We start from the raw sequence: 22,196 nt of genomic DNA on the forward strand, positions 1-22,196 counted from the left end.
TGTCAAATAGCAGGAGAAATTACTAGTTATCACTACTTAATCAGGCTCAGCTGACAAGACTAGATTGGAACAGAAACATGGTGTGACTGAAGCTTGTTGCTGTAAATTTAATACTTTGACAGGCTAGGACAATTACTATGTAAATTTCACTGGGAAATGTTTTGTTCTGGTAGCTTAGAGAGGTCTTGTCACTACCTGGGGGCTCAGTGGGTGCTGTAGTTTCTTTTAATAAAGGCAAAGAAAAGGTCAGATCTGAAAAAGCAGCTTAGTTAAGAGAGCGAGAGCTGACAAAGCCAGTGGGGGGAAAAAAGGTTGAAAATCTTTGTTTTGCTTTAACTTTCTCTGGCACTTCCTATAAGAGAAGAAAATTAGAGATGGGCTACTTTTATGATCCAGAAATTGCAGTAGTAGGCTGCTGCTTTGTTTCCTAAATCCAGCAAAGGGATGTCTGTGAGACACTTAACTTCTCCTGTTATTATCTCTCAGGACAGTTTTCAAGGCTGTGGGTGTGTTTGGAAGGCACAGAGCCTGGTAACTGACCAGAGCATTGCCAGTGGTGTCCCTTAGGTGCATAAAACATTGTTGATATGTCTACAGGGTCAAGCAAATTGCTGCTTTTATCAATCAGCTTTTGCTGTCAAGTGGCTGGAACGGTGCCAGCACAGCTCTCCTTTCTCATCATTTTAGAAGCCTATATTCTTTCATTTTGTCTTCTGCAGAGGCAGTATATTCTGCATCTTTCTGTTAACTGTGAAGCTGTAAAGGGGGATGATTTGGAAGTTCTGCATCTTTTCTTAAACTCATGTGATGAGGACATTTTTTCCCCCCAAATATAAAGTTATAAGGGAAGCAAGCAGAACTCTTATTCCTTGAAGCAAAAAAAACCTGTTATTTATGCCCAGTAGAGTAGGCTAACATACAAAATGAAATCATAATAGTCTTAGAATTTTTAGTACTGAATAAGAAATAAGTGTGATTTTAACTCCTTTTCACTGCTCTTTTTATGAATAGTCATCCTTTCAGGTTGTATTTTAAAGGTGCCTCCTGCAGATAGCTTCATGGTGTTTCTGGAACAGTTTTTTTTCTTCCTCAGGCAGGGTAATATTTCAGAAATAGAGTAATCTCTTGCTATTTTCTTTCTAACCTTCTGAAAGTCTCCATGCAACTTTGAAGCCAATTCTGAAATTATTTTGTGCAGAAACTTGGTTTTGATTCTTGTTTAAACCCTACAGAAGAATTTTGTATCTCAAAGGAAAAAAGTTGATATTGTATGTTTTAAAGCAAGTTAAAGAGTCTATCTGTGTGTTGTTTCTATGCATAAGCCTTGAATTCCAAGTACCCAGCTCCAAAACTGTAGGAGCAGCATCCAAATCTGGTGAAAAGTTCTAATTTTTCAACTATGCATATTTAATTTTTTACTGTAGAAATTATTTTCAAATAAATTCAACTTTTTTTTTGTAAAGTAATTTGATTTCCAAAACAGTAATGAGTTACAAAATTGAATCACTTATGATTAGTGCTTAATTGTGTTTCTAATAGAAGGGAGAGAGGAAGGAGATTCTTGGGACAGAGATTGATTTTCAAAGCAGTAAGTACAACTTCACAATGTGGAAACAGCTCGTGCACTGGTAGACCAGGCCTCTGTTTGTAAAAATCTCATCCAGAAGTCTCTGAGGGACTAATTTAATGATGTAGGGATATTCTTTGATAGGAAATACCAGATATTAAGTTCTGAAATGTTGTGAAAATACTAAACTGATTGAGGAGAGCAATATTTGAAAGCATAATTCAAAGTTCATAACTTTTGATTCATTACAGTCCTGAAAAGGACATTGTATTTAACTAATCAGCCTATTCATCATTTGATGCTAGTTTTTGGTTGTTTGGGTCCTTTTTTTTTTACACGAGTGTTGGCATTTATAAAATACTATTTGGCAAAGTCCACATTGCTAGTGTTATTTAATAATTCTGTGTATTTGTGCAGTGGCAATGCATAATGCTCCTTTCACGTCCTCTTCTAAACTCACATTGCTCTGAATGGTAATGTCTTAAGTAAGAAAATACAGTTGTGAGCTACTTAACTAGCAGGGTGAGGGCTGCTTATCATGGTTATTTTCTTGCTAAGTATCAACCAAGACATTTCAGGCTTAACACAGAAGTTATTCTGAGACTCAAGGCTTCAGTAAATAAGCTTGAAGAAATCTATTATTTATGCCAAGAAATTTTCAGTTTTTCAACCTTGGATACTGAACCTATTATTCAGTGTTGTTCCATGGTTAAGTGCTAGCATGCTGCACTCAAATATGTTATGTTTAAATGCAATAAAAGAAACATCTTGAGGAAAGCTTCTGTTGTACATTACTAAGGCCTGTCTGTAGTATTTTGTTAAGATTATGCAGAAAAGACTTGTGCTGAGTAGATCCCTTTTCTACTTTCAATCGTCAGGTTCTTCACCCCCTTGAATAGCATTCCTGCCATGGGTCCCAGATATGTACTGCTGCTTCTTCATCCCCTTAGTCCCACCCAATTTGTTGATCCAGGCATTTCGATACTGCACTCTAGAAATAACTGCTTTCAAAAGAGCTTAAAATAATAATATTTTGACCATAAAAATGGTGCCAGCCATTTATTTGTTTGGAAAAGTACAACCAAAAGGTGAGTAGTTGCTTGACTGAACTCTTTGTGAAGGGTTTTGCATTTCTAAGTGTCTAGGATGAGTGCATTGTGTAAAAATACAAAAATTTAAATTATGCACTTTCTTTAAATTAAAAAAATTCACCTAGAGATGACATGGGCATCCTCTTCTCAGTTTGCCTGTATGACAGGACCAGCATGCAGTAAGATTATATTATAGAAGGAAATAATTTCGGTTTAATAGTTAACTTGCTGTATGGAATAATGCTGAGCTAGGTTTTTTCCTTGTTTTTTTTGTGGTCAAATGTGTCACTGTGGAGCTCAGCAATAAAATGGATTCCCAGTCTTCAATAAGAAAAGTATTGGTAAGGAATTCCATAAGATGATCAGTATTACAGGTACTAAGCTCTGAAGGCCACTGCCTTTTACAGCTCTTGAGAGAAGAGCTGGCAGGTTACTGCATCTGATGAGACTGTGTGGTGAAAGGGCAAGAGAGATAACATGCCCATACGTTGCTGGATTCCAGTCTTGGCTGTGAAATGGGCAAGCTGTTTAAATTCACCGGCCTAGTCTGGCAGTCTGTAGAGCTGGGAACAATCCCAAATTCACCCTCTGGAGAAGACTGGAGGCGTGGGTCTGTTCAGTTAGGATGAGCCACAGGGTGTGCCGGGGATGTTTACTGCTGCACTGGGCTGGGTGCTGGTGGTGTAGCATGGCACATGCCCAGAGGTGCAGGCATAGATGTGAGCTAAGCTGACTGATCAGGGTTTCTTGGAATAATTTGTGGAAGACAGCATCAAACCTTGAGCACTTAGGCCTCCAGGTCTGTCAATGATCACTTACCAGCCTCTAAAGAGGAGGCTGCATTATTCCTGTAGCTGAACAAGGTTAGCTGAGGAAGACGCAGTTGTGAGGTTTCTGAGCAATGTGAATGAGTGGTGCCTCAAACACCAAACATTAAAAATATTGCTGGACTGAGCTGTTTGGTTATCTGAAGAAACACAAGTATGGAAGTCAGGATACAAGTGAGGAAAAAATGTAGTGAAAACAGTGGAAGACTAGTCAAATAATGTGTTCTTAGCATCCTTAAGTATTTATCCTCTTATCAGTATGGGAATGATGAGCATACATATGTAGCCAGGGCTGATTACAGAAAACACTTTCATGGAAATTATAGTGATCAAAGCCAAAGTGAAAAATCAGTTCCGTATCCTAATTTCAGGTAGACTGATTTAGTTTTCTGCCCTCAATCCCAAAATTATAAAATATCATGACAAGTTTTCCTTTTGAAACTTTGTGTGTTTATACTAATATATAGCTCGTTCAAACAAGCTATTTTATAATATATATGTAGATTGAATTAACAGACTCAAATAACTTGTCTTCATCATCATTTGCTATTTAAATCAGTCTTGTTAGTGCAGAGTCCTCATATCTTATTTTAAAAGTTAATCCAGTTTAAAGTGTCACTAAGGCAAAAAACTAGTCTTGATAGAAACAAGCCAAAAATTGCAAATAATAAGTTCCTATTAAAATTATTTTGAAAGACCTAGTCTTTGTATCCATTTTTCAATTCTCCTCTGATTTTTTTTCTTTTTTAATTCCTTAATCAAAATATGATATGATACTAAAGCTATACAGTAATATATTTGCCTTTATCAGTTGAACCATAATTTCATAATTAAGAGGAGAGCTTAATGATGTTGATTGACATCAGGTACATTGCAATCTTTTCTACACTGAGTTATGTCTTGGAGCAAACCCTTACTTCACTGAAGCTGGCTGAACTGCCTATCTGTCCATCTTATATCTACTAACCTTTTTTGAGTATTGATTTTAGGATTTATTTCCAGGCCTTTATAGATTTTCTAGTATTTCAAGCCTCAGTGAAAGTCATTGTGCTCTTTGGACACTTCATTCTGCCATTCAAACTACCTGAATGATACTTACTGTCCATATAAAGTCTGCATTCACCTAGTGTGCAAGTAATTTGCAATGTCTTTATGTGAAGATGACAATTGGAGTTCATGTGTGCCATAAGTACTGTAATTTGCTAAACTGATACAAGTTTGACTGAGTTTTCCACCAAAATTTTTAGGCTCTGGGAAGAATATTATTTTACTCAGTAGTATTTAAAATATTTCTGTAGGTAGTCAGTTCAGTTTCATTTTACCATAATCTAGACAGTTTTACCTAATGTATATGAGGTTATGGTAATCTTTTACACATAGCATTTTTCCTTTCTACAGCAAACCTTGCTTTATTTTTTATTTTAGTGAATTTTGGTAAGATTGCATTCTTCAGGAAATATGTAAGAATCTTGAATTGCAACGTCTCATTTCTTTGGAGGCTCAAGAATTTCCCTTTTAAAAGAAGAAGCAATGTCTGTAGCTTCTAAGTAGTCTTTTTTGTAGCCAGGGTGTTTGGCATCACTTCTAAAACTCAGGATATGAAGAGCACACTTGTGGACTTGGAACAAATGGTGCATGCATTATAAGTGTTTATCCTCATGAAAATACATAGATTTATTCTCATGGCACATCCAGTGTCTCAGCTGTGGAGGTCTAACTGCATCTCTGTGGCAGTTCCTGGGCCTTTTCTGAACATGACAGCTGTTCATCAGCTCTGTCCTGCAGCCCATCAGAGCACAGAGCTAGCTGCCCTCTGCTATGGACAGTGTTCAATAGAACTTCAAATAAAATGGATTTCATGTAAGGCTTTTTAAGACAGTGATCGTCTGTTGCTGTTCGAGTCTCATGACAAGAGAGCAAGGGGCTAAAAATGAGCACAATTCCACTTGATGAGGAAAGGCAAGTAAAACACTGCTATGAAACCTAGCAGAAAATGATTAAGTTTGTTTAATTTCCATGAATTTGAAATCTGGCCAGTTTTTTTGATAAAAACACAAAAGGATGTTTTGGTGGTTTGTGGATTTTGCTAGAAATCAATTCACATATACTTTTACAGTGGCAATCAAAAGTAAATGTAAATGAGGATTAAAGGTCAAAGTTGAATGATGGAGAATTGTTAAGAAAGTGTTAGATGCTTTCCTCTTCTAAGTGTGGCTCTGTTTTAGATCAGTCTGTTCAGCAGGAAGAATAGAATAGTTGTAGACTAAATGCATCAGTGTTGCTTCTCCTTCTCAACACTTTAACATAATGCTATTACTCTGACACTCTGGATATTCAATGTGAATATCCAAATTTAATGACCTACTTCCTCCTTACATGCATAAGGTTACAATATTAACCATGCAAATTTCAGTACAACTGCTTTCAAAAGGTATCTTGTACTGGAGGGGTGACTTTTTAAAAAATAAATGGGATTTTGATGTGTTTGGGTGTTTTGGGTATTTTTTTTTTCTCTTACTCTTTAGAAGTTGTTAGTCTTACATATGTGAAGTTCTTTTGCTTGATTTGGTTTTTTTTTTTTGGCTTGACTTGGGGTTTTATGGAGGTGAAAACTTACTAGTTTGAAATCATATTTACTAGGGGTCAAAAATGGTCAAAAAGGAAAAACTTTTGCTTTTAAAAATAGCGTGAGAGTTCCATGTGTGTCTGTTAGTTGCATTTGTTCTAGTCCAAGAAGCGTCACTGATGACAGACAGCCGGCAACAATAGGTGTTGGTTTTGGTAGGTGGCTTTCATTGTTTGCTACCTGAAACAACAATGTATTAGTTATGGACTTCATTTGTTCTACTTCTTCCTACAGATAAGAATAAAAAATTCTCCTAAATTCTTTTGCTGCAGTGGATTTTCTTTTTTTCACAAAACATGTAAATATACATACTTAGACTTTTCTGTCACTAGATAATGAGCACTGCTTTCTCCAGAACTTCACAGTATTGCAAAGCATCTGTTCATTTTCCAATGTGCATGTATGTTTTACCAGCAAGCTACTTACTAAAATGTTTCCACAGTGGTTATTTCAGAAAAGGGCTTGTCATTAAATTAATTTGCACTGTGTTTTAGGAAGAAAAGTCTGAACTACAAATTTAAATTTTTTTTTTTTTTTTTTTATAGTGAAGTATCTAAAATCTAGTTAGTTTATTTATAGCTACATAACAGTTAACATTTTGCAAATACAACTATATTAGCTATGAGTTTTTATTATTTCTTTGTAACGTTTCATCAGTATGGTAGCTGTATAGTGTATTGGTAAATACTGATTTCTAAATGACACTTATAAAGAGGAAATGCAAACTAAGCTGCAAATATATGTAAATTAAAACTATTCTGTAGCAGTTGTTGATATGCATAGTTACACTTCCTAACAAGGAGCAAAGATATCTATACTTTTTTTTAACCCTAGAATTTGCAGGGCTAAACTTTTAATTTTGTTTGTTTATTGCAAAGCTGGCAGGTTTCTGCTCTAGGGATACCTTTATCAGGATGTGACTTTCTTTTGAGGAATGAGAAATCGTTCACTTACTTTGTCCCCAGAGGTGAAAATGCCAGGCTTTGTTAACAACAGAGGAATGTGTTCCTTTTTTCTTTTTTTTCAACAAAACATGAAAGATGCAATCCTATCAGATGCAGTAATCTAAACATTTGTCATAAAATATTTTTGGGTATTAGGAGACACTGATTTGCATGGGCATTATTTACTTTTTAGTGTTACGTTTTTTTCTTTCTGAAATGTGTAAACAACTCAATATTGAAAACAGTGAGGTTAAACATGGATATTCCATAGCTGCTGTGCAATTAAGATGCTGAGTGTATGGTGCTTTCCTTTCAATATGAAAGTTTGTTTACGTTTCCTTGTTTATAAGTCCACACTTGCAGAATTGTGTGTTGCTTTATCTCTATACTTAATAGGAACAATCATTTTGGATCTGTAGATGCAAAGTTGGAGTTGTATGTGTGGATGTTGTTTTTTGTATTGTAAGCTCATATCACCCAGGATAACACTGAATTGTTTTCCAGAATTTATCTCTTTGTAGACCAATCACTTCAGAGTAGCTTCATATTATGTTCTGGAATTCTTTTTGATAAGAGGATATGGGTTTTGGAAATGCTATCATAGAAGATGTGTCATCTGTCATACTATAGGAAAAAGTTTTCAGTGAAAGAAAATAATTCCAGACAGATTTTTTTTTCACTCATTCCACTTAAATTCCGTAATTGTTCCAATTTATTTAGTGTTATAAGCAGTGTGTTTTAAACATTCCAGCTATTTTCACATGAAATTACTTCTCGATTGCATTGTCGGATTTCATGCCAGAAACCGTGTTTGTTGGATGGCCCAAATGGACGACAAGATGTGCCAACTCAGATTTTCAGTACGCTTACACAATTATTTCCCTGCCTCTGCAGCTGTAAGCACAAGGTGTACTTGGAGGCACTCCCCAACACGAGCATCATCATCCCGTTCCACAACGAGGGCTGGACGTCGCTGCTGCGCACCATCCACAGCATCATCAACCGCACCCCAGACAGCCTGATCGCAGAGATCATCCTGGTGGATGACTTCAGTGACAGAGGTGAGGCCCGGCTGGTGTTGTTCTAACTTGAAGTTTATACTGCAGTGTGGTCCAGAGAGAAGCTAAAGGGATGCAAAAACAGCCTTGAAGTACCCTTTGTTTGTTAGCAGGAATAAGCATTTTTAAGATGCTTTTGTTCTACTTGGCATGAGTACTGAAATTCATGTCAAAGGGAGGAGAGACTGTCAACTGTTAACTAGGCTTTATTAATGCTGTATTTTGAATGTTATTGCTGAAATACTGCAAATTTTAATATTTCCTCATATTTTCCCTATACTTCTCTTTTACTCTGAAAATACATCAACTTTGACCGTTTTGGATGCAGCTCATTAGCTTTTGATCCTGGAATTTTATTGAGGTAGGCAGATTCACATCTAGTAGAAAATAGCCATACAGAAAAATGAGGCTCTTTTGAATGAAATGTGAAAAAATGCTTTGGAATAGTTGATCAAAATTTACATCATTTATATAGAGTAAAATTAAGAAAACATCAATCACTTAATGTCTTACGCTACCATTACTTCTTGAATGCAGTGGAAAAAATTACCACATCAAGTTCCTTAAATGAATTTTAACAGTTCTTTAGGTAAAATTCCTGATAAGGATATAGAACTGGGAAATAGTTTTGGTTTTTTTTCTAGATTTGAGTTCATCCCTTAGAAGTTTAAGCATGAAGACCTTTGACTTTGGTGTTTTGCGGGCTAGGTTTTCTGTTTCTGTTGAAGCATCCATTGCTGGTATGTATGTTGGCTTTGTTCTGAGTAGGCTGATAGCAAAAGAGAGAATTGTAACCTTAGCTAATGTTTTACTTAAAGCCTTTGTCACAGCTAGGAACTTAGAGAAGCAGATTCTGACCTACTGTTTTAAGAAGCCCCCGGGTGAGTGAGAGAAATATTAGTAGAGCGCTGCAGTAGCAGAACCATTTTTGTAAGATTTTTTTTTTTAACTTGACATTTCAGGGTTTAGAAAGATAAATGCCGCACACATCTATCTTGCCCTCTCATATCTGCTGGTTTACTTGCAATATGTCCTTTGATGAACTGCCTCTCGATCTGTAATGCAATTTAAGTAAAATTGTAAAGTGAGTACAGTCCTGACTATTCTATGTTTATGAAATCTAGACCACAGATGAAAGTTTTGGAAATCAGACCGATAAAACAGCACACCCGGGCTGTTTCTGCAGGCTAACAATTTCCTAGCAGTTAGCAGCTCAAAGGGAAGTCTGTAAGTTGGTTTTATGAAGTATCTGACAAGTAAAAAAGCTGGTTTCTTTCCCCCACCCTTTTTTTAATTTTTGGCTGAAATAGCAGCTATTGAGGTTGTGCTTGCTCAATATGGTAATACTGTAGCATTTTTTAATGAAGAACATAATTGCTACTGTTGATGCATTTTAAAATATGCTAGTGTTTTGTAAAGCTTATCTACTTCCTGGTTATTAGAAAAAGAATTAATGCCAGTAAACAGGCTCTTGCTCTTTCTTGCATGCTCTAACTTAGTTTCTGCTGAAAGTAATATTATTGCTCTAACTCTATAAAAAATCTCCATAGTCGTCTTCATTTCCAGTTATACAAAGCTATCTGACTTTTCAGTGGAATATCTTCTAGCTAGAAGATGTGGTTCATATAGCATAGGAATGTTTAACAGAAGTGTTTAATAGAAGTTTGAAAAACTGAAAGGAGTCTACAAAGCAGACTTACATGAAGTTGGACCTAGAATTATGGTACCAGTAAAATTATGTACTTCTGTTTATAGGTGTTATTAAAGTAAAGTTCAGAAATGTGAACGATTGCTATTTTTGAACATACTGGGTACTGTATGTTTTAAGAGGAGAGATAACACAAGAAAAATCTGCTGCAGTCTCTACTCTGAATTCAGTAACATTGAGGTCGGATGAATAATTTTGGTACACCTGAAGTTGGTTTAATTTTTGTATTTGTGATCCTTTAAATTTTACTTTAATGAGACCATATTGTGTTTTCTTGTGCTCTTTTTTCTTCTTCTATATGGTGGTCACACACAATAGAGTTGGATTATTTTATGTTAAGAAAATGCTGACTGATATTTAGCTCTGTCCCCTCCCAGTTCATAAAATAACCTGTTTTTAGGAAGTGGCAGATTCTTTTACCCTTTAGTTACCTTTCTAAGACTGATAGGAGTAAAGCAGCATAAAAGATATTGAAGCCAGATTAGGCAAAAAATGAAGGTTGTATGTTTCGATGTTGTCAGAACTCATAGAATCATTGCTAGCAAAGTTTACTGCTGTGTTGAGGCAGTAAGTGATTAGTGATAAATTCATATCTCTTTTCCTTATTGTATAATTTCTTCATGAAGCTGCAGATGCCATATAGCTGAAAAATTGCTATTATTTTGTGAAATCAGTTATATGTTATTAAAGTGAGTAAAAATGTTATTAATGTATGCTATTCTTGTTCCATGACTTCATATTATAAGGGGAGAGTTTTCTGTTAGCAACCTAAACATCATGTGTAAATAGTCAAAAGTGAAAATGAGGTATTTCAATGACAATGGTATTTTTAAAATAGTGATTAAATGGCAAACACTTTTCTTTAAAGTTTTCTATTAATCCTGCTGTTCCTTTTTACAAACATCTGGGAAGTTATGAAAAGTCAGTTCCTATTAGAAGCAGTAAATGAGAAAAGAAGAAATATGAAAGCTGTGTAAAAGATTTTTTTTTAAAGGCTCCAGCATTTTTCCTCCTTTTTAACTAATGCCAATATAAATACTGAAATGCACTGAATAAAACTTTTAATAACAAATGATGAAAATGTTTTACTGAACAGATAGATACCAGGAGTTTGCTGGTTCTTCCGCAGAATAACTTATATGCCTTGATTTTATTCATATGCACTCCTTTGGCTTTTATGATCAGAACCTAAATCTTTAGATAGTTCATGCATAATATTCCACATAAATTATGACATTTAGGTGTTACAAAAATAAAAGGACAGCTGCATATCTTTAAATATCAATATAATGCAGATTAAAGGCTTGGTATTATGAGGGAGGTAAGGAAATGTTATGAAACACGAAAGTGCAATATTTGGTTATGGACAGATTTAATATAAAAAAACTACCTGAATATTAGAAGTTACCTATGATAGGAGGAAATGGGGATTTAGGTACAGAGTTGCAAGATCTCTTTATTCATGTAATTTATAAGAGAGTGTTTGTATTTAAAATGGTGAACCAACAGGTAGGAGAAAAATGTCTGGTTTAGTGGAACTCCATTTCAGCAAAAATAACAGCTTTGATTTATATTGTAAATGCAAATGGCAGAATGTTGGCGTACTGGTGAGATGAAAGGGGATTGAATCTGAAGTTTGTAGGTGCTCTAATAAATGTAAAATAAATACATTGTCACTTAACAAGCACTATGAAAGAGAGGAAAATAATAGTCTTCTACTTAGCTTGCCTTAGAAAGCTATGGATACGGTAAGAGTACATTTTAATGATGTGCATAATTTTATGTACTAAAGTGTGCAAAGTGTTTCTGATTTTGTGATGGATTTGGGGCTGCAGATCCAGTACCTGATTCACATAAGCCTTGTATTTCAAACTCAAAGTTAAAGACCTATCAGTTTCAGTGTAACCTACCAGAGAAAATCAGCCTTTATATTTGTTTGAAGTAGCAGCGCACCTCTGTGTCGTTATCTGCTGTGGCTTTGTGTGCAGCTCTAGTTTTGTGATTCTGGTTTCCGGGAAAATGAGCCGTGTTCAAAGTGGCTTCTTTTTCTGGGAAGATTTTGTAGTTTGTGAGAAGGTTGTTTGAAATGGAAGGTGGGGAGGATTGATGTTAAAGATTGGGTGTTTCTTGTTGACATAGTTTGCTCTGAAGTCAGTCTGTCGAGAGACAGATATCTGAAAAGGGGCAAGAAGCAGAATATGGGCAACAGTTTTAAAGGAAAGGGCAAAATGAAAAAGAAAGCAAGTTTTCATTGGTTCAGTTATGGAACATCTTGCATTTACAGAGAAATACTAAAAATTTTGATTAATGTTTTCAAACTTTGGGGAAACATAGATTTGCATAATTCATTAGTTTAACAGTTCATGTAGGATGCCAACATATGATAGATTTGTTCATCAACTTTTATTTCTTTTTATGTTATAATTACTTTATTATCATAGACTTCTAAGCTGTTGCTAACACAGTATATGCCCATGAATGTAAAGCTGACTTAGAAAGGATTTTGACTTTACCTTGTAGTTCTTGAACCAGTACAGGACCTATTATAAGAAAAAATAAACAATGCCACAGCCAACACTAAATTTTTTAGCAGTAACAGTTATTTGGCAGTATTTTAGTTTGGAAAAAAAACTCAGATCTGCCAAGGGAAAAAAAGGAATTTGAAAACTTAAAACTTAGTAGCCTACAGCTTCTTCCTCAACTAGTTCCTGTGAATGGCAATGAACTGTTTTTTGGTTAGAAAATTACAAACTAGGAAATTTTCCTTCATGTTGATGAGCCAGTCCCTTCTCATATTGCTGTCTATTATGTTCTCTTGTATTTATCCCTTTGCTTAGGTCTGTTTTCTGCATCATTCATTTGAGAGTATCATCTTGTCTCCTATCAGGTACCATATGGTTTGTGTCAGACCTCTGAATAGGCCAGTTCAATAACATGGAAATCAGTGTGCAAAAGCAACTTGTGTTTATTTTGTCACAGCTGTAGTTGGTCAGTGAACTTCAGTGCCGGTAATGTGGTTTTTTGCTGTGAACATGCAAGATGAGCTGATGTGTGACTGGGATTTTTTTAAACTGTAGTTCTGTAAACTGCATTGGTCATGTTATACAATAATGATAGAGTAAGGGAAGGGAGTTTGTGCTAAAAGCAAAGCAACTCTATCAGACTATCAGATTGCACCACTTACCACTGAAGGATCACATGCTATTGCATGAGGTGGAAATCCCCTGTATTTTGTTTGTAGATAGTTTATAACACGTCATTGAAATTCAAATGTGTGGATGCTTGGCTTCAGATTATGGCTGGATGTAACTTTCTGACAAAAGGGAAGGGAAAGTTTTATATTGTATGAATGACTGTCTTGTCATAGGAAAGCTTTGCTAAAGACAGAAAGTGTCTGTGTGATGAAAGCTCATGTCTCCAAAAATTGCAGTGTTAGGCATAGCTCCTGTAAGACATGGTTTGTGAGAAGGTAAGGGTGGCTCTACATATAAATCTGTTAGGTTTGTAGGCAAATAGTTATACCTGAGGCACAAAGCCTTCCCAGCTGGGAAGCCTGTTGCTACAATCAATTATAAAAAGGTAAAGAGAGATGTTTTCTGCTTAGTGAAGAATTTGTAGTGGCTTTCTACTTGCTTAATGCAGCATCCTGGAAGCCAGGGTGATCCCAGCAACTTGAGCTGCCCTGTTCATTTCACTGATAGCATAAGCAAAACCTTCCTGGAGCAGAGTTTAATACAGCAAGGTTTTCAAGTAATGATGATGTTAATATTAACATATTGCTGCATCATGTATACTACATCAGAAAAAAAAAAAAATCTTAGCTTATAAGCCTAAGTGAAGGTCAGCCTAATATTTTAAAGTGATTTAAAAAAAGGAAAAGGCCAAATAGAAAATGAAACAAATTCCATTTCAAGATGTCTGTATTGACTAGAGATCTAACTAAATGCAGGATTTACATTTTTATACTTGTGATACTGAGCTATAAAATGCCTCTTTTATTTCCTCTGCAATGCACTCAGTTAGTTGAATTTCATGGAACTTGGACTTGCTTCTGGTCAAAATACTATCACTGTAAAAAGTACAACTTAAAACCTGTACGTGCATAGGTTGCAGTAAACTGACATGAATCTGTAATACCAAGTTTTCTGTTCTTCACACTACATTCTCAGTTTTGATAATTTAACATTATAAATTCTGTTGTGCGTTTTTTCTTCTGAAATTACAGAGTACAAGATTTTACCTTCAGCTCCTTGATGTACCTTGCAGTAGCAGTTTCATTACTGAAGGCATTTTGACTTGACAGAATGGCTTTACCAGTGGTAAAAGAAAGAGTTGGCCTGAGGTTGGTGAGATTTCAGCTCAGAAGAATAATGGTCATTTTGAAGGCAACTGCAGCTCATCCCAAAATGCATTTTATTTGCTGGAGTAAAAGTATTGTCATGTTATGAGATAGTCACAGGTGGGAAGAATTTCAAAAAACTGAAGTTTTACAGTTTATCTGGACAGAATTGAGAGTGTGTCTGCATTGAGATAAATTTAGGATTATCTCCCACATCCCAATGCTGCCTGCACTCAGGGAACTCAAATACAATTGGCTGTAAAAATGAAAACTCCAGTGATGAAAATATTAATATGAAAACAAATTCTTACTTTTCACATAGTTGATCAAATCGGTTATAAAAGAGAGATAATTTCACCTTTGAGTACGTGTGGAGTCAGAATACAAAGCTTTTGCTTCCACAAAATTGGTCAGTCTATCTTCAGTTGCCCACCCTATGAAATGCCTGCTGGGTGTGTATCATGCCTTCACACTGCATCCCTTTTGTTTGTGAGCATGTGAGGAATTCTTGAGATGGGAACTAATGATCAGCCTGCACTTAGCAAGATGGTGTTCTCTGGGTGTCAGAGCACAATAACTGTGATGCTGGGCTTGTTTCGAGCGTGGTTCTTGAGATACCTGAAGTAAATCTGGATTTAAAACAGTCTAGTTACTCTGAATAATTTTGAAATACTAGAAGCACATTTATTCATGTGGCAAATTTTTCTACTATGCATCTCAGCTTTGGTTTACATTTCCTTAGGGTTAAATTGAATTATGGCTGAAATGACATTATTTTAATATTCCTCATGTGGAATACTCAAGTTTGATCTTGTAAACAGGAAGGAAAATTTCTAACTCTGCATAAACAAAGGTATCTACATTGGCTTTTCTCTGAAACATGAGCTGTTTACTTTGCACTTGAAAAAGCATTATTACATTGCAGTAATAGACTAAACAACTTGACAAGAGACTTGAACAATTAGCTCACAATTATCTTCTTCAGCTTCAGTTAATGAACTATGGAAAAGATGCTCATTAGTTTCGGAAAAATTTGAGAAGATGTTGTTCTTACATTTCCTTACATTTCTTCTTTTCTAAGTTTCTTCTTGACTTCTTATTTCTCTTTATAAGCTTTAAGAAATTTTTTTTTGTCTTATTTGCAATAGGCAATTCTTAACCAGTATTCCAAATGTATTACTTCCACAACTTCACTGAGTAGTGTAATGGAGATGTTAACTAATTTTTGCATCTTCAAATTATATATCCCCTGAATAATCACTGTTAAAACCTGCAGAAAGGCAATGTAGGATGGAAGCTGAAGTCTGTTGCTTTGGACTTTTTCAAACATTCTATCTGATCAAATTCAAACTGATAGGCTTTCTTTTCTTGGTGGTGCTTTGTTATTAGGAATCAGGAGAATAGGCCTGAGATCTTATAAAGTATTGTTTTTCATAAGCTAATCAACTAGATTTTTCTGTAGTATCAAGAGAAAGGATTCTTGCCAAATACTAGTAGTCTGTTATTTTGAAAATTCCCTTTAATTTAAAATTGAAATTTATTCATGATCCTTTTCATGCATGACTGTTGCTTCAATGTTATCTTTAAATAAGTCATTATCTTCTCATTGTACACAGAAAGAGATTGCAACTTTCAGTTTTCAAAGTTCATTGAAGTTTAATAAAGTGTGACAAACTTTCGAATTGACATCCTAGTAGTCTTTCCAAAAATGGTAGTTTGTTACAGTCAAGGTTGCCTTAATTGCAACATTTAAGTTCATCTAAGTAGATTTCAAAAATATATTTCACCTTTCCTGAATGTAGACTTTCAAGTAAGCTTGTAATGATAAAGCAAAATAACATCCTTGAAGAACAGGCAATAGTATTATCCTTGGCTACTACATTTTATGGATCTTAAAGAAAATAATTCCAGAAAACCTTGTGCTTCATTTTCCTGTTTTATAAATGTATTTTGATTTGTCATTTTTTCCTGTTTGCCTATCATGGGTGAGCCTGAAACCTGCTAATATTCAAAATATATTATCAGTAACATAAGAGAGCTTGTTTTCCTGTTCATTCACTGGTACTGAGCTTCACATAAGGTAAGAGGGGAAAAAGAATGTGGATGCTATAAGGAAAGCTATGAAATTATCAAAGCAGGGAATTAGGATTGTCACTCTTGAGAAGGTTTTAAACCCAGAATTCTGGTATTAAAACATTGTGTTTTAGTAAAAGATCTATAAAAGTCCTTGCAGTCAGATATGGGGTATAAATAGTTTCTAATAATTTCCCTGGGAGATTAGTGGGAGAATATTGATTTGATTGCTAACTAAATCAATATTTAGTTGTGTTTTTTCCCCAAACTACATGCCTTTGTCTTTTCTAGACTGATTCTTACATGTAGGATTGCTACCAAGCATTTAGTTTACAAATCCTAACACATTCTAAAGAAAGAAGAACAATCCTGTAATGAGGTTAGCAGATGAAAGTCTTTAAAGCTTTATAGATGAAAAAGAAAGGTTTGTCCTGCCCTATTTTTTTTGTAACCCTGACAAAATTAAAACACATTTAAAGAGTCCTATTCTGACCTTGCTTCGCTGATGGAGTAAAACAGTTAACAATTTCCATTCAAGTTCTGGTATACTCTATTTCTGTGAAAATAAATGAATAAACAACAATAACAGAAAAGCTTACAGAATGTTTTCTTAGAGTATTGAGAGCTGAAATTCATTTATATTAATTTCACCTTGATGCTTTTCTTTTGAGATAACCCAGTACATAACTTGACAGTATTTGTTTCTGATGATTCTTTCCTGGATAATGGCAAGCAGTTCTCCCATCATTTTTATTTATTTAATTTATTTATTCTGAATAAATGGATGCCCTGTTGCCAGAAGCATCTATTTGCTTAGTATTGTATATGTTTATGCAGATTTTTATTTTGTGCAGTCAAAAATCAAAAGTGTACTTAATGCAATATCTTGTTCATTGCTCTGTGCATCTTCAGTGTCTCACAGGAAGCATTTGTGACATATGGAATTGTCTAGTTACAAATCTTCTTGTACAGAAATGCAATCATAATTTTGATTAACTTGAAAAGGAATGTTGTTGCTCTCAGAAATCGCTATCCAGACGTTCAGTCAGCTTTGGGGGCTTTTCTGTGTGTGCTGATTTCCCAAATTGTGCTCATGCATCTTTCAGACAGATGGGCAGTTTTATGAAGCTTATAAATGGCTGAAAGCTTTAATGGTTCTGTCATGTGCAGTTTGTTTTTTAAATGCTACTGATTTGTGAAAAAAGCACTAATAACTTGTATTGAGCAATTATAACGGATTTATTTTAATAGGACTGGGTCAAACTGTGTTTTCTAAATTAGAATAAGTTCCACGTGCAGTGGGAAATTTCAGTGAAGAAGAAAGAAGCAAAAGCATGATTTGCTACTTGTAAAGAGATTTTAGCATTCCCCTCTGCCTTCTCAAGTTACAGATATAAACTCAATTGACTCAGTTTTGGTGATTTTTTTCCCCCTTTTTTTCCAGTTGTATGTTTATGCATTATGAGAGCAGGTGCACACATGGCTTGGTTTTGGTGGCTTTGCAGGGCTGCTGCATAATTGAGACACCCAGCACACAGAGTCAAACAAATATGCTGATTTCATTTATGATCAGTGGCTTAGCAACCTTTGTTCACCTGCTGTAGGAACCCTCATATCTGCCCTCCTCACAAATTCAAGAAAATATTTTTTAGGATAAATGGCAAAGTGTTTGTTGTGAGCAGAATGCGCTACACAATATGGAAAATCCTCACTATTTAGAATAGGTGACTGCTGGGGATTTTGCTGTTATATGGTATAGAAAACCCTTCTAATCCCACTGGTAACATGTGCTACAAACCTGTGCATGGCATTCAGGGATGAAAGCCTTCCAGTCTGTGCTGACTTATGGCTTTGAAGTTGAGTGTTACTATTGTTGGGGGGAAGGGGGGCTGGTTGGGGAGATTTTGGTTTTCTTTGTCTGAGTTTTTTAACAAAAGTAATCTAATTTCTCCTACTGTTACATCAGGATATTTTCTACAGTATCTTCTATCTTTATTGTTTTCCTAGGGATCTGATAATTCTTTAATAGGTAGAAAACTCTCGACAAAATAGATTATTTCTGCCTGAGGTCTCTTCTTCCCCTTCATTTGAAGGGCAACATACTGAATTTAGAAAAGAGAATTGACATTCTTTGTAAAAAGTGCTGTTATGCACATCTGTCAAAATAGCAAATGTACTGCTTTAGATTTAGCAGGATAAACATGAGTTGGCTGTCTTGCTCCATTCCTGCCTCATTTAATCACAGAGGAGACACAGATTAATTGTTCTTTATTTGTGGTACACTATTTCTAGTCAACAAGGAAATCCAATCCTGTTTGTAAATATTCTAACTTCAAAAGTTTTTTTTTAAAAATGTTCTACAGTTCTAGTGGAAAGTGATGATGCTTTAAAATTAATTTCAGGTGTAACTGATTCATTTAGGAGAATTTGAAAAAAAATATTTAAGGGTCTTACTCCCATAGTTTTGCATAAAGCAAAGTTCCTGGTGTGATGAAAGAAAGACATACTATGTACAAGGAAAAGTAATATTTTTGAAATCAATATACTTTAACACTGCAAAGCAATACAGAACAGGTGTTATTGTTGTTCTTGAGTGGTTTAGCTATTGCAGTTTTTAACTGTAGAAAGCATTGATAGATTACGCTAATGAAGGGGAAAATGAAAATAATCCTTACTACATTTGAGTCTAAAACTATTGCAGTTCTTGAATGTGTTTGAAAACACTAGCTGAAGTGTTGGCTTCTTATCTGCAAACCTCATTCTTATGTTTCTGTATTGGCAGCTTGATATTAACAATAAGAAAACAAGCTTTGTGCTATGAATAGTAAAAATACCTGAACATGGCATTGAAGTGTACAATGGGCCAAATTCAGATATGTGCATCCAGTCAGTGTGTTATTTACAGGAGCTTATATATCCTTTTTAAACATAGTCCATGGTTGTGGTTTTTTTCTTTGAAAGAAAGTTAAACATGTTCCTAGTCAGTGATTGACAATCTGTGTGGCAGCTGTGAATGTAAGGGTGTGAAATGTAAAATAGATTGATGGTGCCAATTATGCTGGAGCCTTTTTTGTGTGTGTACACCTGAAGTAGAAGTGATTAAATTTTGAAAGAAATTGATGATTATTACTTCTGAACTGAATTGATTATTTCTGTAGAGTCTTGTAAGTGTTGCTAGTTCAGGTAATTTAACTGAATTTAGAGCTTCAGCAAGAACTGTGAGCTAATTCCCTTTCTTCTTTCTCACGTCCTATGTTCATTTTAGTTTTTTGAAGTGCTATGTATTTGAACTTGGTTTCCTTCATGGAGTGGGCATGGAGTTAAGCTCTACCTAACAAATGTCGTATTTTTTAAATGCTATGCCTTGATTATGAATGAAATAATAGTTACAAAAATTCAATGAAAAGGAAATTTCCTTTACTTCAATAGGGTAGAGTTTGGGAAACCTTCAAAGAAATCTGAAATTCTGGAAAGTAAACGCAATTATTAAATGGTAAACTGTTCTTGCATACTTGTTGTTCATGGTCATCTTCAATTTTTATATCAACAGTCGCTTGCATTTCAGTGTGCTGTAGTGGGCTTTGTTTGTCCTTGGGTACTTTTAGAGTTCATGTAGTAGGAGGGATGATCTTGTCCTAGTATAAATCAATTATGTTGGCAGAAAAAGATCTGTGATTAAGTTGCTTGTATCTCTTTTAGACTGTCCAATTAAGCTGGCATATACTGAATTTTAGCAACATGCTTCAGGTAAAAAAATAAAAAAAAGAAACCTCTCATGTGCCCAAGAACAGTTGCCCCCCAGGCAAGCCCACCTGTTCCCCACCTCCTCTTCACCCCAAAGTTCTGCATTCCATACCATGAAAGGATATTTTATTTCTGATGTTATTTTATTTCAGGATGGAGTAGCCTTCTATTCCAACATATTGGCTGCTTCAAAGTAGTTTTCCTATAGTGTGAAAACTGTAACTTGTGTGGCACTCCTGCATTACTGAAGCAGCAGCATGAGCTGTGACGCAAGTTGGGGTACAGTGATTTAACTGCACACTATTTGATATAAAATAATTTCCAGCTCCAAGGTGTCAATCTAACCTATCTTGCTATTCTGTGTTGTACTGCATATGCATGCCTAGGTTTTTGGTAATGCATCCTTGCAGTGTTTTTGTAAAGCTGCTTCAATGCATATGCATTCTTGTTAAAAGGTAAGTACAAAAAGATAGCAGAATCCTGTAAGCAGAGTTACATTCCTGCTTATACACAAGAGACTGCTATTGGAGCAAAACCAGAGTTTTTCTGTTTCTTGTTCTCACTCTCCTCCTTCAGGCTGTGTTTTTAACATCATCATTTTCTTGCTTCTTTTAGATTTTTGTCCAAAACACAGTGTCCCTGAAGCTGTAAACCCCTTCACAGCTATGGAATGTAATACCAAATCCCAGGGAACCTGAATGATTCCAGGTTTCCGTAGCTGAGAAAAAAGAATAGGGATGATGGTGAAGTTATTATTGAAAAAATGTCTGTTGATGGGATCTTCATTAGTGCAATCTGCAGGGAGCTGAGGGACAAGAATGAGAATCTTTTTTGCTGGAAACACAGAGGGCAATCAGAGGAGAAAAGGATGATTGACTGAAAAAATCAAGACCAGGAACATAATTCTGATACATTTATTTTAAACTTTGGGGTGCATTTGCTCCTTGAGTTTTATCTTGCTGTGTAGGGTTGTGCTTTAAGATGAATCAGCAGTATTTTATTTAATTTCTCACTATAGAATCAGGGAGCAGGAGACCTTTGGTATGAAGACAGACTTAGGGGAGTTCATCGGCCTGTAGAAGGGAAGGCTCCGGGGACACCTCACAGCAGCCTTCCAGTACCTAAAGGGGGCCTACAACAGACTTGAAGAGCGACTTTTTACCTGGGCAGGTAGTGATAGCAGAAAGGGGGAATGGCTTTTAACTGAAAGAGGGCAAGCTTAGATGTTCTTTTGGGAAGAAATTCCTTCTGTGAGGGTGATGAGGCACTGAAATATGTTCCCCAAAAAGTGGTGAGTGCTCTGTTTCTGGAAGCGTTGAAGGCCAGGTTGGATGGGGTTTGGAGCTGCCTGGTCAAGCAGAAGATGTCCCTGCCCATGGCAGGAGGGCTGGAACTGAATGATCTTTAAGGTCCCTTCCAGCCCACACCATTCTATTGTTAATCAATTATCAATCAGACATCTAAAATTAAGTTCACATCTGCTGTAAAGGTAAAAACAGCTTTTCTGAGTATATTTATGTACAAATACAAGGTTTAACTAGAGTTCTTCTTGTCTGCTTTAGATAGCTGGACAGAGCTTTGGAATGATGTGGTTATCCTAATTTTCTAATTGGAATTTGTGGTTAATTTGTTTCTAATTTGGAATGATGTGGTTATCCTAGTTTTCTAGTTAGTGTGTGGTGTATACATGTTGTTGAGATGATATTTCTAACACATTGTTAGAAATACATACTGAGTGTAAATGGAATTTCTTAAGTGTTAGATAGAGATATAAACAATGTAGTAACTTTAGTATTCCAAATCAGACACATACTTCAGGAAAATAAGTCCAGAATTTTGAGCAATGTTGGCTGCCTGACAGTAGCATGCTTAGTTATTTGACTGTTTTATTCAAGCCATTTTGTGAAAAGTATTATATAATGTTTTTTGAGTCATTCTTGCCATAAAAAGATTCTTATTGAATGTTCAAATCCAATTTTGTGGATTGTTGTCAGATATATGTGCTATTTATCTCTGTTGCTCTTAGAATTATTACACAAGGAAACCAGTAATATTAGTTTTTTGGACATTTTTCTTGAATTCAATTACTCTTTTTTTGGTTTGTCAATGTCTAAAATAAGATGTTTAACATTTGGGGTTTTTTTTTGGGAAAATGAATTGTTCTGAAATTGCTAAAATGAGCATGCCTCTTCTGTGGTGTGCCAGTTATCTCCTTTAAG

At 35.4% G+C, this 22,196-nt stretch overlaps 1 protein-coding gene across 1 annotated transcript in view; it reads left to right on the forward strand.

The window, feature by feature from the left end:
* Nucleotides 1-22,196, forward strand: part of GALNTL6 (polypeptide N-acetylgalactosaminyltransferase like 6) — a 419,272-nt gene that overhangs the window by 185,671 nt on the left and 211,405 nt on the right. The window contains exon 4 of the mRNA XM_059470678.1: nucleotides 7,950-8,116. Within this exon, the coding sequence (XP_059326661.1) occupies nucleotides 7,950-8,116 (167 nt within the window). The remainder of the gene's footprint in view (nucleotides 1-7,949; nucleotides 8,117-22,196) is intronic.

The sequence above is a fragment of the Ammospiza nelsoni genome, chromosome 4 (genome assembly GCF_027579445.1).
Source record: "Ammospiza nelsoni isolate bAmmNel1 chromosome 4, bAmmNel1.pri, whole genome shotgun sequence".
Lineage (NCBI taxonomy): Eukaryota > Metazoa > Chordata > Aves > Passeriformes > Passerellidae > Ammospiza > Ammospiza nelsoni.